Source organism: Miniopterus schreibersii (genome assembly GCF_964146895.1).
Source record: "Miniopterus schreibersii genome assembly, chromosome: 3".
Taxonomy (NCBI): domain Eukaryota; kingdom Metazoa; phylum Chordata; class Mammalia; order Chiroptera; family Miniopteridae; genus Miniopterus; species Miniopterus schreibersii.
Window position 1 is genome coordinate 54,314,461 of NC_138103.1, and position 14,128 is coordinate 54,328,588.

Here is a 14,128-nt window from a genome sequence, read left to right on the forward strand (position 1 = left end):
ATGCTTTGAGACCTAATGTATGTAAGACCCTTTCCTGGGGCATCACCGCATTTTGATTAAGGTCAAAGTTATTATAGTTCTTTCATTACAATTCAATATACTTGCTGTTATAGCAAGGTCTGTCACATGGGGTGTCAAGCTAAGTACTTGGAGGCTTATTGTGGTCAGTGAGTTGCACTGCTGGAAGCTAAGACTCATAATGTAAGGTGAGGGTAGAACCAAAGAAGTAGAGAGAACGTTGCCTTGTGACTACGGAACCAACACAGGCGTTAAACCCAAATAACAACACAAGGGTGGTTAAGTGACTAGCATAATTCTCATGGCTGCTTTTATACTGTGACGTTTGCTTATGCTATAGGTGAATTTGCACTGTGATGTTTGTTCATTTGATGAGTGGCACTATGAAGCTTCAGCGCTTTCAGGTGTGCCACTAAGTATTCGAAAATGTAAAGATAGAAGCATCTACAGGTACAGGCCTGGGTGAGGGGAACAATCTGTGTGCCATTGAGAGCAGCAAAGTCATGAGCAAAAAATGAGTTTTAAAATGTTGGTCTTTGAGATAAAGGAACACAGAAGTCCTGGCCAGGAGCGCAGATGAGGGCAGCTGGGAGTATAGATCTGGTGACCTTCAATGAATATGGTAGTTGAGGTCATGAAATTGGTGGAGAGTTTCCGTGAAGAGAAGTAGAGAAACGATGGGTAGATAAATAAGCTTTTATTTAACTGCACAGGGAAGGTGTTCAAGAAAGAATATTTAAAGAATATATTGCTTTTAAAGAAATATACCAGATTAGTAATAAATCTGGTTAAAGCAATGTCACAGAAAATCTGAGACTTTTAAGAAGTGGAAATGACAAGTGTCAATATAGAGGAGAGGTCAGAGAAATTAAGAGAGAAAATGTGCTTACAACTTGCAGCAGAGCACTTTTTCTGTTTTGAATTGTGGAAATAAAAAAGCCCAAAATATAGTCACATAAGAGGAAATTAGTGAGGAAGATTATTAGTAAAAATAAAGCATTTTTTTCTGAGGTAAGGAGGGGATTTTATTTCTTTTTAAAATTTCTTTCAGAAATCACAATGGAGAAAAATTTGTTTCTGTTCAGAAATATAAATCTACGCACAAAATTATTTTCTGATGGCTTTAACATTATCTAATAATTTTAGTAAGAATCTGTGTTATCAAATAGTATAGAATTGATTTTTTAAAAGAGATATGACCCACCATGAGCAAGTTTAAGAAATGATTATTAGTGTTAACTTAGGTAGCATTTTTTTTTTAGATTTTCAGGGTTTGGGGATCTGAAATTTGCATTTCACAATGAATACAGTGGGCATTCTCTATTCATGAAGTTATAGAGCAACAGGGCAAAAGCACAGTGGACTGAGACCAGAGATGTGGCTTCTTTCCCCAACTCTACCACTCATCCCTGAGTGACCTCAAGCTTGTCCCTAACCTTTCAGAGCCAACCATTGACCATTGAATGTAGCATGAGCTAGAGTCTCTCAGACTTTCATGTGCCTACCAATTTCCCAGGACATCTTAACAGTCAGACCTTAACTTGGCGGTGCCTGCAGTTCTCTTGTTCTTACCAGCTCCCTGGTGAGACTGATTAGGCTCATCTGTGCATCAGACTTATGGTAACAAGATTTTCTCGAAAACTTTCGAAGTCCTTTCCAACTCTCAAATTCTTAACTTAGTCTTAATCCTAATCTTGAAAAAAAAATTATATTGACATCCTAAAAATTGGAACAACACTTATTTATTGCATGACTTGCTTATTCATAGCAAACATTTGATGGTTTATCAGAAACCTTCATTTTTATTTGTTGCTTTCCAAAGAGTCCTATAAAATAGATTAGGGGTATTCATCTTATTTGTTTATGGATGGAAATGAGGAATAATGCAGTAGATTGACTGTTTTTCATTGTTGACACTATTGCAGATGTCTCCCACTTCCCCCAAACCTTTGCCGGCCTCCACCCAGACCCCGCCCTCCCCTCCCTTTGGCCATCGCCACTCTGTTGTCTGTGTCCCTGGGGTATGCATATATGTCAACTAGTCACCTTCCTTCATCCAGCTGTCCCCACCCACCTTTCCTCTGAGATCTGTCAGTTCTACCACGTATCCATGCCTCTGGTAGATTGACTATTTTTGCTCAGGCTGGTCCTGGCAGCTGGCGGGTTAGAATTACACATTTTGATCTTCTTTTGTACCTTGATATTTTTCAGGCCACAGCATGGAAATAGAATTGAGGAGCTTGCATTATCATTAATTCTACGTAGAGTGAGGCAGCTTGTAGTGAAATATCAGAGTACTTAGCACTCGGCTGAATATGGAGTGGATAGCAATTACACTTAATAAATGAATGAACAATCTTATCCTGTGACTAATCATGCACCTGAGTGAAGTTTTGGTAACCGGCGATGTTAACACATGAACCAATGACAAGATAATGCCTATTAAAAAGATTCTGGTTTATCAAGCAAATGTTCCTTATGTGAGAATTTGTTAAAGGGTTTTCTAATCTATCCTATATATTAGGTGAACCTGTTTTTGATGGGTTTATTGCAAAACTGATTAGTACTCTGCTGTGTTTCTCCGGAAAATGTATTCTGTCCTGAGGCAAGTAATACACTGTAATCTGGCAAATGTGCTGAAAGAGTAGATTTGGATATTGATCAGTTTATTTTTAAAGAGAATATATGCTTCCCACCACAATGACTTGTAATTTTTTCCCCCTTGAAGGAGTATTTAAAAGAACAGCTGTTTTCTATGAATGGTTCAGAGGAAAAGCCATTACCCATCCGACCTTTAAAAACAACCTTGAGTGTGGAAGATCAGCCTTCTGCCTTTAACCCTTTCCATGTGCACCAGGCGTTTAGTGAAAACATGCTAGATCAGGTATGTAATGGTACATTTAATTTAAACGTGTGGTTTCTTTACACTAGTAAGGGGAAAAAAAATGGTTTGTGTTTGAATATTTACTCATAAGCCTTTTCTCTAGGAAGCAAAAGGCCTTATGTTTATTTGCATGGTCTGCACAAATTGACTTTGAAAAGTTATTTTACCTTCTTCCTATTTGTCAAACTGATTCATATGTTTGGTCCATAAAATTTAGCTTTTGACCAGGTCAGTTCACTGTGGGCAGAGGGAACATCTGTTTGGCTGTGTCTACAGAAGGACTGAAAAATCAGGCATTTTGTAACAGTCTTCCCCTCCTTTGCTTCCCCACACCCCCATCCCATAATACCCACACTCACAAAAAGCCTTGGAATCTTTACCAATTTATCAAATTTATCAGGTAAATTATAAAATAGTTGACAATTAATTATAACTAGAGCACTGAGCTCCTATTTTAGGTGGCATGAGGTAAATTAGCTTTTTTTATATGACCCTAAGTACGTTCCTGAATTTAAAATGAATTTACTAATGATCTTAAAGTCAGGATGTTTGGAATAAAGTCAATGTGATAAACGCCACACACTTTTAAATGTCAGGCTATGCCTGTGTTTCAGCCGAATGTTCCAGTGGTTATATTCAAAGCAGTGCCTTTGTGCCAACATATTTGAAATCTGAGGTTGCTTTCCCTTTATTCATCCTTTTGGTGGCTTTTCCGAGAAGCCTCTTGACAGACTATTTGAACCAACAGGGCAGAAGAGAAGGATTGCTTGACCTAGAGCTCTGATGAAAATAAGAATTAAAACAATGGCCTAATTCGGGATGCAGATAATATTTTTACCATGCCCGTTACAGCCCTCGTCTACACTCATCAATACTGTAGTAGAGTAAGACCTTCAAATGCTGACAACCCGGGGCAGAATTCTGCTGCTCCATGACAGGATTGGAGTGCTCCATTAATCAGCGGGTGACAGGGCATAGTTCTTGTTGGATTTTAAGCATCAGCCTGTACTCTTATTATCAAAACTATTTAGTTTAAGGAGTAGAAGCATCTGTAATACTTTAAAGCCAAATATATATTGTATAAGCTTGAGCTTATTGGCTGCTTTCCTGTGTTGTACGTTAGGTTGCTCCAAACCATAAATAATCATTGTGGCTGTTAAATTATCCTCACTTCATTTAAATAAATGGCATGTTTTATTCAGTTCTGAAATGAGATTATCTTTCACAGTAATTTTCCTCCTTACTCTGTTGTGAAATTATCTATTAAATTAGAAAAAGAAGAATCACTTATGTTATTTACATTTATAGGCCCTTATAATTTCCCCTTTAAAGCATTTTCTTAACCAAAAAGATAACATTAACATCACACTCTGATTAAGCTGCATCTGATAATTTGGGTTGTGTACTTCTGAGTTTGTTTCCTTTTCTTTCTTACTTTTTTTTAATCCATTGATTCTAGAGGGGGAAAAAGAGGAAGGAAGAAAGAGAGGGAAACATGGACTTGCTCTTCCACTTATTACACATTCATTGGTTGATCCTTGTATGTGCCCTGACTAGGGACCGAACCCGCAACCTTGGCATATCGGGATGATGCTCTAACCTGCTGAGGTACCCAGCCAGGGCCTCAAGTTTGTTTTCTTACTCACACTTCTGGGTGCTAAAAAAGACCTTAAGCTGATATATGAACAAGTTACCAGTTATTTTGCTTTGCTCTTCAAAGAGTCATCCTCTCAGAGGAACTTGTTGGGCAAATGCCATTAGCACTTGGAAGAATGACGACTCAGGAAATTGATTTATATTTTTATAAATAATGACTACACCCTCAAATGGATTTATAAATTAATTGCTGTCTTATTGGAATAAAAACCTTCTTCTGTGGACATGATTGATGTTATCTGTCTAAGTCCTTGTTCTGGACCCCCCTCCTTCTTAGTTAGTCTATCACAGCTGGAGCTTTAATTTACTGATCATATTAACTCTGATTAATAACTAACAATAGCGTCTTCTCATTTATCAACAGTCAGCCATCACAAAATGGAACTGGAATTGGTCAAACTTGCTGCCAAATTACCTGGGACTGGATAAGATGACCTTCAGTGTACTGCTCAGAAACAGGTAAGATTGAGGATTTGGGGGAATCTGGTTGGGGGAAAAATACGTATATATAATCCTTTACATATAGGATATATAGGTGTCTGTAGGTATATATATCTGAAATTATATGAAATATATTTTCTAAGTGCTGTTTTTACATAGTAAACATTTCCAAAAGGCAGTACAATTTTTTCTGAAATTAGTTGATTTTAGTTGGAATTTTAAATGTTTTGACTCTGTGTATATAATAGTTCAGAACTGTAAACACCGAAAGTTATTGACTTGAATGTCATATATTACTGTGCCTTTGTTTACAACAATTTAATGAATGCATACAAAATGCCTAGCCAAATCAACTAGTTTAATCAGGGGAAACATATAAGTAAAACTGTTATGATTGAATTTTTTGCTTTTCAGCCAGTTATTTTGGCTCTGTCTTGCTATTTGGCCCTCTCAGTTGCATATTCCTCACACACACACACACCACAGGACAACCCAATGAAATAATGTGATTTTAGCCAAGGAATCTAAGCATTTAATTTATTTTGCACAACATTATAAATATTTTCTTTATATTTTTGATCAATTAGCATGGTTTCTAAAAATACCTTTAAAATTTTCAGAGAAAAGTATAAGGTATAAGTTTTAAAAATTGGGTTTCTTTGTTAAGTATCACATTTTCAAGTAAGATATATATGTGTGAGACACCTTTATTGTTCAAGTATAATCTGTTTGCTTATACTTACATATGAAAAATCTATATAATCTTTGTGATGTAGAATGTATTCCTATATTGTTTGAAAAATATATTGTATCATTTTTCCTGAAAGAATAATGACAGTGACATAGTACAATTGTCAAATCGTCCTTGAGAAATCTGGGTGCCCACAAGAAAATATCTTAAGAGAGAGAGAGAGACTCCAGTATTTCCTAGATGAACATTTAAAAAATAAAAAAAAAGGCATCTTTATTGCCAATAACAGCTGTAGCTTAGATGTATGGTCACAATGGTATTCCTAATATTTTTACCCCTGAATAAAGTTCACCCCCTCATCATGGACAAAGCTGAACAATCCAAAATCTTCCCCATCAAGGGCGGAGCCTTCTCGCGGTAAGCTTACCACCTGGCAGGCAGCCGTCCACAATGTGCCCTCTTCGTGCCCGGGCCCCAGAGGTGCTCCTGTCCTGCCCCGAAGCTGCTTAGAGAGGTGGGAGGTAGGAGCCGTGCAACAGAGGCCAGGTCTTGTGTTGGACCAATGGTTACATAATGTTTACACAACATTAAACGCCTATCCGGAAACAAACTAGGAAAAGTAAGTCATTTGTTTCCCGCTATTTGGAAAGTTTGGATTTTATATATGTTAACTGCGTTACATTTTACTAAGTTTCTCCAGCGCTGAATTGCCGCTTCCAGTCCACTAAACGGTACTGTAGGGGCAGCACATCCTTCAAAACTTACTGCATTTGCTCTGACGAATATTCACTTTGAAGCGAATTTGTGTTTTCACCAAAATTGCATATTGTTATTTTTGTTTAACAAATTGAGATATACTTCAATTAGGTCAATAGCTATTAAAGTCTATTTCCCTGAAGTATTATATGCAGGAGTGGAAGAAAAGAACTCCCACAAATTTAGCCAGAAGTAACAGGTCAAAAACAGTTCTCTTGGAAAAGGATCATGAATTTTTAATAGAAACAGCTAGAATCTCATCTTAATAAGAGCCTTAGATTTTTAAAGAATGGCATGAAAAGTATTCTACTCCAAACGACCACACACCACAGCTACAAGGGACATAATTGATCTACTTTAGAGGGATGAAAGACACCTGAGAGTTTTTAATCTCTTTTAGCACTTTCCCATTTAATTTCAGAACATTATTTATGAGACTTGATTAATACTGAACTGGTAAGAAAATGGTTTCTGATATTTTCTCTAAGAGACTCTCTTGTTTGGGCTTATCTGAGAATGCTGATTTAAAAAAAAAAAATGCATTGAATTCTTGAAAACATGGTTATCTGAAAATAGTTATTTGAAAATGAAACCACAGAACGTGGAACTTTTAGAAGTTATATGTGCCATCTTACGTCCTCAGCTCACTATCAGGCCTCATCTCAAAACATTTCCCTCTAAGTCACGAGCTTTAAGTTCATTGCCTCCTTCCTGCTCTTGGGATTCCCCAAGCTCTTTCCAATTTTATGGTCTTTGTCATTGCAGTTCCCTCAGCTCTCCACATGGCCAGTGCCATCTTGTCCACCTGGAGCACATGCTGCTCCTCAGTGAGGCCTCTCCTTATCACCCATCTCAAGTCACCCTCTGAGTCACCCCAGCCTTCTACTCTGCTGTGCTTTCTTAACTGAGTCATCGCTCTCTGAGACCTTAGTTTCTGTTTGTCCTCTTAACCCTAACCCCCAGGGCAGAACATAAACTCCAGGAGAACAGCACCCAACCCATCTTACTCTGTGTCTTCAGTACCTGTAACAACCCTAGGGCTTGTCATCGGCTCTGAGTAATATTTGTTGAATTAATTAACAAATAAGGAACAAGGTTGCAGAGAAAAAGTCAGCCCCTGGCAGATGAGCACAGGGTTGGCTTTCTCTAAATGTGCTGTGCAATCAATATTTATGTCGGTGCCAATAGTATACTCTGGAAGAACCTCACGGAAAACATCTGCACGCGTATTCTTTCTCTTCATTTTCCAGACTTGGGTAAGAATCAGGTCAGTTAAGCTCTGTATGGTTAAAATGCCTGTTATTTTTATTATTATGTAAAGTTTGGCTCAGATTCAAAGCACAAAACACTGGTCTTTATTTTTAATTAATTGATCCAGTTCAAGCCAAAAACTCTTCAGCAACAAAGTCTACTCTTTACTCCCTGGTTCAGAAGTTCTTTGACATTTGGGCGATAGGGTTAGTATTTGTTAAGTGATACTAAAAATGTAAGTTGAACATTTTGAGGTCGAGTTAGCTGACAAAAGTATCTAACCAAGCCTTTGTAAATTTGTGACTTTTTTCCAAGACATTTGAGGAAATCCGCAGTTGCCAAGACCTCAGAAAAGAGATCCTGAATATATATTAATGATTTATGTTTTTCAACTTAGAAAGTTTGCCCTTGTAGGGGAAAAAAAAAGGCTTCTTAGAGGTTCAGAAAATTAACATATATATCAGTTCTACACCTTTACCTTTAATGCTATATAAGATTGTGCATTGATCTTTTGAAATTATAAAAGGACTTTTCACAGTTTCTTACTATTAGTTTTTTGCTTGCTTTCTCACCCACTTGAAAATAAATCCAGGCTGGGGAACGGGACGGTGATTGCATTTGCAGGAGAGCGCACCAGAAGGCACACTCTCCACTCCTTCATTCATGGTGAATCTCCAGATTGCCATTTCGATACTGTTTTCTTTGTCACTGGAACAAATTTATGTTGCCTCTTTTCTCTTTACCTTATTTATTCCAGACTAATTCCCAAGAACTGTGGTGTTGAAAGTAATCTGCGAATGCAGTGGGATGCTGTGCTTTCTTAACCCCCTAAATATACTGCGCATGAGTTTGGCTTTGAGTTGAGCAAACGCAATTAAACACGATGGCAGGAACAGCAGAAGGGGTGGTGGCAGGTTCCTAGCCATCGCTTTGGGGCCTTTCCAGGTGGACAATAACCAGACATACGTCTGAGAGGAAACAGGGGTTAGAAAACATGTTTTAAGAGTCCTTGATCTGTGGAGTTGATTGTTTGCTTTTAATTGTAGTAATGATTAAAACACCTTTACGCTGTATCAGATTATAGCGCGTGTGCCCTGGGTGTGTAGAGTAGAAAACATTGTCCCTGGCCTTTAAGTGCACACACTGCTCTCCAGCGACTGGTCTCAGGCGGAGCGGCCGTTAGCACAGGGTGTGTAGTTTGCTCCTGGCAGTCAGCTCCTGATGTAGCAGAGGCAGCCGGTGACGGAGAGGTGAGTTTCAGAAAAAGGGGCCACTGATTTTATGAATACACACCTCTGGGCCATTACATATGCTGTGACATTCAAAGTGGGGGTTTTCATGCTCTAGCTCCTTAGAAAACCCTTTTCTTCCCACCCCCACTAAAAGGCCCCAGACTCAGTGACTCCCCTCACATGGCCATCCTCAAACAGGAGCAAGCTTCCTTCCTGTCCTGAAATCCTAGCTCAGCGTGTGTTTTGCAAAGAGATTGTCTAACGTTTATTTCATATGTGTATATTTAACACTCTGATCCTCAGGATTCCTACAAGTTAGGGCTTTAGTACATGAACCAAACAAAACCCTGCACATGTATTGGCTTCTGATCGATAACTTCTATATGTTGTTCATTACGGTGTGTAAAGTACTTTCACACAACTCTCCTTTGACCCTCATTTCAACTATGTAATTAGAGACAGGTACCAGTGAGGCTGCAAGACATTACATGACATGCCGGAGGTCACAGATCTCAAATGGCATCTGGAACTGGAAATGAAGTCTCCTGACTATACCTGGTGCTTTATCTACTATACCATATTTCTAGTCAAGGTTTTTTTCCTCATTTTATCGAGATATAATTGACATGTAACATTGTATAAGTTTGTAGGTGTTGATTTGATGCACTTATATATTGCAAAATGATTACCACCATAGTGCTAACTCCATCACATCCCATAATTACCATTTGTTTTTGTGGTGAGAACATTTAAGATCCACTTTCTTAGTAACTTTCACGTACAGATGATCCCCGACGTATAATGATTGGACCTAGATTTTTCAACTTTATGATGGTACAAAAGTGATACGCATTCAATAGAAATCATATTTCAGAGTTTGAATTTTGATATTTTCCTGGGCTAGCGATATGTGGTGTGATGCTCCCTCCCGATGCTGGGCAGGGGCAGTGAGCTGTCGTGCCCAGGCAGCCGTGCAGTCACGCGGGTAAACTGATGCTCCACAGTGTATCCATTGTGTTAGATGATTTTGCCCAACTGTAGGCTAACGTAAGTGTTGTGAGTACATTTTAGGTAGGCTAGGTTAAGCTCTGATGTTTGGTAGGTTAGATGTATTAAATGAATTTTCAACTTGCAATGGGTTTATTGGAATGTAACCATGTCATAAGTTGTGTTTAATACAGTATTATTAACTCTAATCACCATGCTGCACATTAGATCATCTTAGAACTGGAAATGTGTACCCTTTGGTCAACATTTTTTTGTTAGCTCTATAGTCACTGTGAAAATACTGATATTGAAGATGGCAAATGGAGCGGGCACTTGCCATGGCTGGCTTAATTGAAGTGAATTCCATGGGTACATTTAACTGTAAAACCTTACAAAAACCTAGTAACATAAGCAGCATATGACCGTCATTTTCCTGGTGAGGCGCAGAGCTCTAGGAGCTGGCCCTCATCTGTGTTCTTAACTACTTCTCTCTGCTGCTTCTAGAGCTTTGCTTGCTGTAGTCAGTCAACAAATATTTCGGAGCATTTACTTTGTGAAAAGCATTCATTTTGAGTAAAGTAACAATTTGCTGGAGAATATCATATAGCTCAAAGGGTCCTTGAGTGCTACTCCACAGAATTTCTGATTCACTTCAAATTTTCACTTTGGCTGTCGCAACACTTGTCTCTTCTCTCTAACTCCCTGTATCTTTCTCAGGAACTGGCTTGTCACCCCTTACTTTACCAGGAAAATAAAGCCATCTAACACAGGGTGGGGCAAAGTAGGCTTACAGTTGTGAGTATGAGAAGCAGAGTTTATTGTTGTCGTATTATTTATTAGTTATGGTATTAGTTTCCATACAAACAACTGTAAACCTACTTTTGCCCCGCCCTGTATAAATCTCCCAACTTTCCTTCCTAAACCTCAGTTTTGTTTCTATCATCTCCAGGCCTTTGCTTCTTGTCTCCAGCCTTGGAGAAAGAGAGCTTTTCTTCTAGTTGAAACTTGAGAGGTAAGTTGACTTTTTAGGTTGTGGAGGTCCTGAGGGCTAAGACATTTGGACTTTAACTACTAGATTTGAGGGAATCACCAAAGCTGTTAAGTACAAAGGAGAGCTTCTTTAGGACATTAATAACAGCTGGGGTAGAGGGACAGAATAACTAAAAGGAGGGAAGGCCGGCTTAGAGACTATGGCTAGCGACTGAGGAAGAGAATCTGCATCTCAGATGTAAAAGACATTCCCAAGGAAGCTTGGCAGCTCAGCTAACTCCACTCCTAGTTTGCATAAAAGTTAGGTATGTTCTTTCTCTTTGAAGACAGTGTGGCCCAGGTAATCTTTAGGTAGAAGCACCATGCTTGCCATTTCTTCAGAGTGCATGTGTTGGTTCACATCCTACGAGCAGATGCTGAGATGGGATTAGAGTTACAAGAGGTTTTGGGGGGCTTAGGGGTGGGGGGTGCACATAAAGGATAAAGAGTAGGGAGGAGGGGTAGGCAAAAAAACCCTTTAGACCAAGTTACACATCCGACCAGTGAAAGGGGGAGGGGCATTGGGTAGGAAGAGTCTCAGATAGCAGCGTAGTCCTAAGAAAGTTTTGACAAGGCCAATGGGGACTCCTTGAGCTAAAGTCTCACACTGAAGGAGTCTCATGGCCTGCAGGACTGGGCTGGCACTAGCACCTCCACTGTGCTCAGACGCGCTGCAGTCAGCTTGGGGGAAGCCTGGCCTGCTCACCAGTGCGATGGTAAATGCAGAGAAATGACAGCCAGGGCCATTAGTCACCATGCTCACTGCAGCAGATGTGTGTGGTGCATTTCCATGACTACCGTGGAGGGGATGCAGAGTGATTCTCTTAGATATGGAGGGGTTGTATGTGTATGTGTTATATAAGTTAACAGGGATGTGATTTAAATGAAGGTCTCCATTACTTTAGTGAGGTAGAAATCAGACAACCTAAATAAATATGTTAAATGCTATTGACAGAAATGCAGAATTGGCAACATTTTGATGAAAGGAAGGTATAATAATTTTCTCAAAAGGAGCCATAGGGGAATTATTTGCTTGTCAAGTTGAACCAAAATTTACTTTATAATGAATTTTCTTCTACCCAATTATGCATTCACATACTGGCACTTTGGGGTTCCTGCAATGGATCAAAAGCTATTAAAAACATGCCTGTATGGAGTACATTCCTTTTTCAATAACTATTCTTTAAGTCTTCTCCCTGTCAAATCTTGTGCAGACCCCAAAGTATCTGTAATGTCTTTCTACAAAAAGTTTTAACATGGGTTCTGCCAGGAGTAGCTGTCATAGGCCCATTGATTCAGTTTGGAGGAAGATGAGAAGACCATTGACTGCTTTCAGGCTTATTGGTCATCATTGAACTTCTCAGTGTTTATGCTGCTACAATAACATAGAGAGAGGAAATTATCTATTTGAAGATATTTTTACTATGACAAAATTATGAGAGAAATTGAAAGGTCTATAAAATATAACAAATCTAACTAACTAATAATATTGTTCACTTTCTATATTAACATTTATAACATTTTTATTACTTACTACAGTACTTTTCTGATGTGCTGTATACGAAATTAGTCTGAATACCTGTAGTACTTTCTCACACTGTAAACAAAACTCTCACCTTTATATACCTTGACGGTGTAGCTCCAAATCTGATAATAATATGAAATCTGGGGGAAATTTTAAAAAATGTTTTTGTATTCAGAATATCTGTATTCTTATAATTTTGAATTTTTTTGTAATAAACTATAAGCAATGCACATTTCAAATGGTACAGGAAGATAAGATATGAAATTAAAAAGTTCCCCTTCTCAGTCCCTAAGTCACACAAATTCCACTCCATGTGTAACCATTTGAACCATTTCTGTTTTTATTCATTTTGGTTGAAAAATATAAGGGATATGCTATACCACTAATTTTTTTAATTCATCAACTTAATAATATTGATTCCTTGAAATGAAAAATATAGAATTTAACTTACACTGCCTCGTACTTTCCCCTCCCCTTCAAGTTCTGCTAATAAAATTTTAATTTCAGTTCTTCTATTGGTCACCTTTATGTGATATATTATAAACCCTATTTTAAAATCAATTTGGTTTTTAAATATTTTATTAAATTTACATAAAGTCCCATTCACTCTTCTTGGTGTACAGCTCTGAGTTATGACAAATGCATAATGTTAACAATCCTCACAATCAAAATCACTGAAAAAATTTCCTTGTGTGGACCCTTTGTAGTCAGTGTAACTTTATAAAGAAACTGTATCTTCCTGTGCTTTATGCTGTGTGTGAGAAATCTGACGCCAGACTGATTCTTTTTCTCCCTAAAATAACTTTTTTCCTCCTGTTCATTCTGAAATGAGGTTATATCTGCGTGTGAGTCTTTGGTTTCTCTTGGTACTGAGTAGGGAGTTTTTCCTTTACAGTATTGATCACTCTCTCTGCCCCATTCCCAGTCACATTTAGTTTCTGGAATTCCTATTAAAGACAGACGTTCTGATTTATTGCTTCCTCAGATATTGCAAAGGCTTCCTTTGCCTCAGTCTTCCACTCTCACACTCTATACCCTTCCCCCCTCCTTTTCTGCAGCCAAGGCATTCACTTCAGCAGCTTCAAGGGCTTATCCCAGGTATCAAAACCAAATGCCTTAGGGGCTGGGCAAAAAAATATGTGAAGGCAAGTATAACGTGAAAGGGAAGGTGAGTGCAGACTTAGGTAAAAACATCCAAATTCTATTTTTTAAAATGCTACTTTAGCGAAGAAATTCATGTGATCAGAATGGATTAGGCTCAATCTATGCCCCTGAGTCACCTGTAGCTACAGTTCTAATTGTTTAATAAGACTCCAGATCACATACACTTGGATTTTTCAGTGTCATAATATCTTAATGTATAGAAGCTCTAACAGCATAATTGTCTTCATCAGAAAGCTGCCTCCTGTTTAGAGTTCTGAGATTTCAATTTATAGCACCAACAGTTTTCTAGTCTCAGCCTAGAAGCCTTGAATTACTTTGCGAAGTTTCCATTTTTGGTCATTTATATCCTGCTAGACCCTGAATGCCCTCTCAACGTTTCTCACAGCCATTACCTTTTATCCCCAAGGCTCCACTCTCGAAACCCAGTGCCCTCATCCACTGAAACCTAGACATTCTGCTCATCCTTAACTTTTAATCATTTATCTCTGCTGGAT

At 38.4% G+C, this 14,128-nt stretch overlaps 1 protein-coding gene across 1 annotated transcript in view; it reads left to right on the forward strand.

Moving 5' to 3' along the window:
• KIAA0825 overlaps window positions 1-14,128 on the forward strand; it is a 330,258-nt gene that overhangs the window by 165,378 nt on the left and 150,752 nt on the right. Inside the window, exons 18-19 of the mRNA XM_081133727.1 lie at window positions 2,747-2,902; window positions 4,923-5,017. Of these exons, the coding sequence (XP_080989853.1) occupies window positions 2,747-2,902; window positions 4,923-5,017 (251 nt within the window). The remainder of the gene's footprint in view (window positions 1-2,746; window positions 2,903-4,922; window positions 5,018-14,128) is intronic.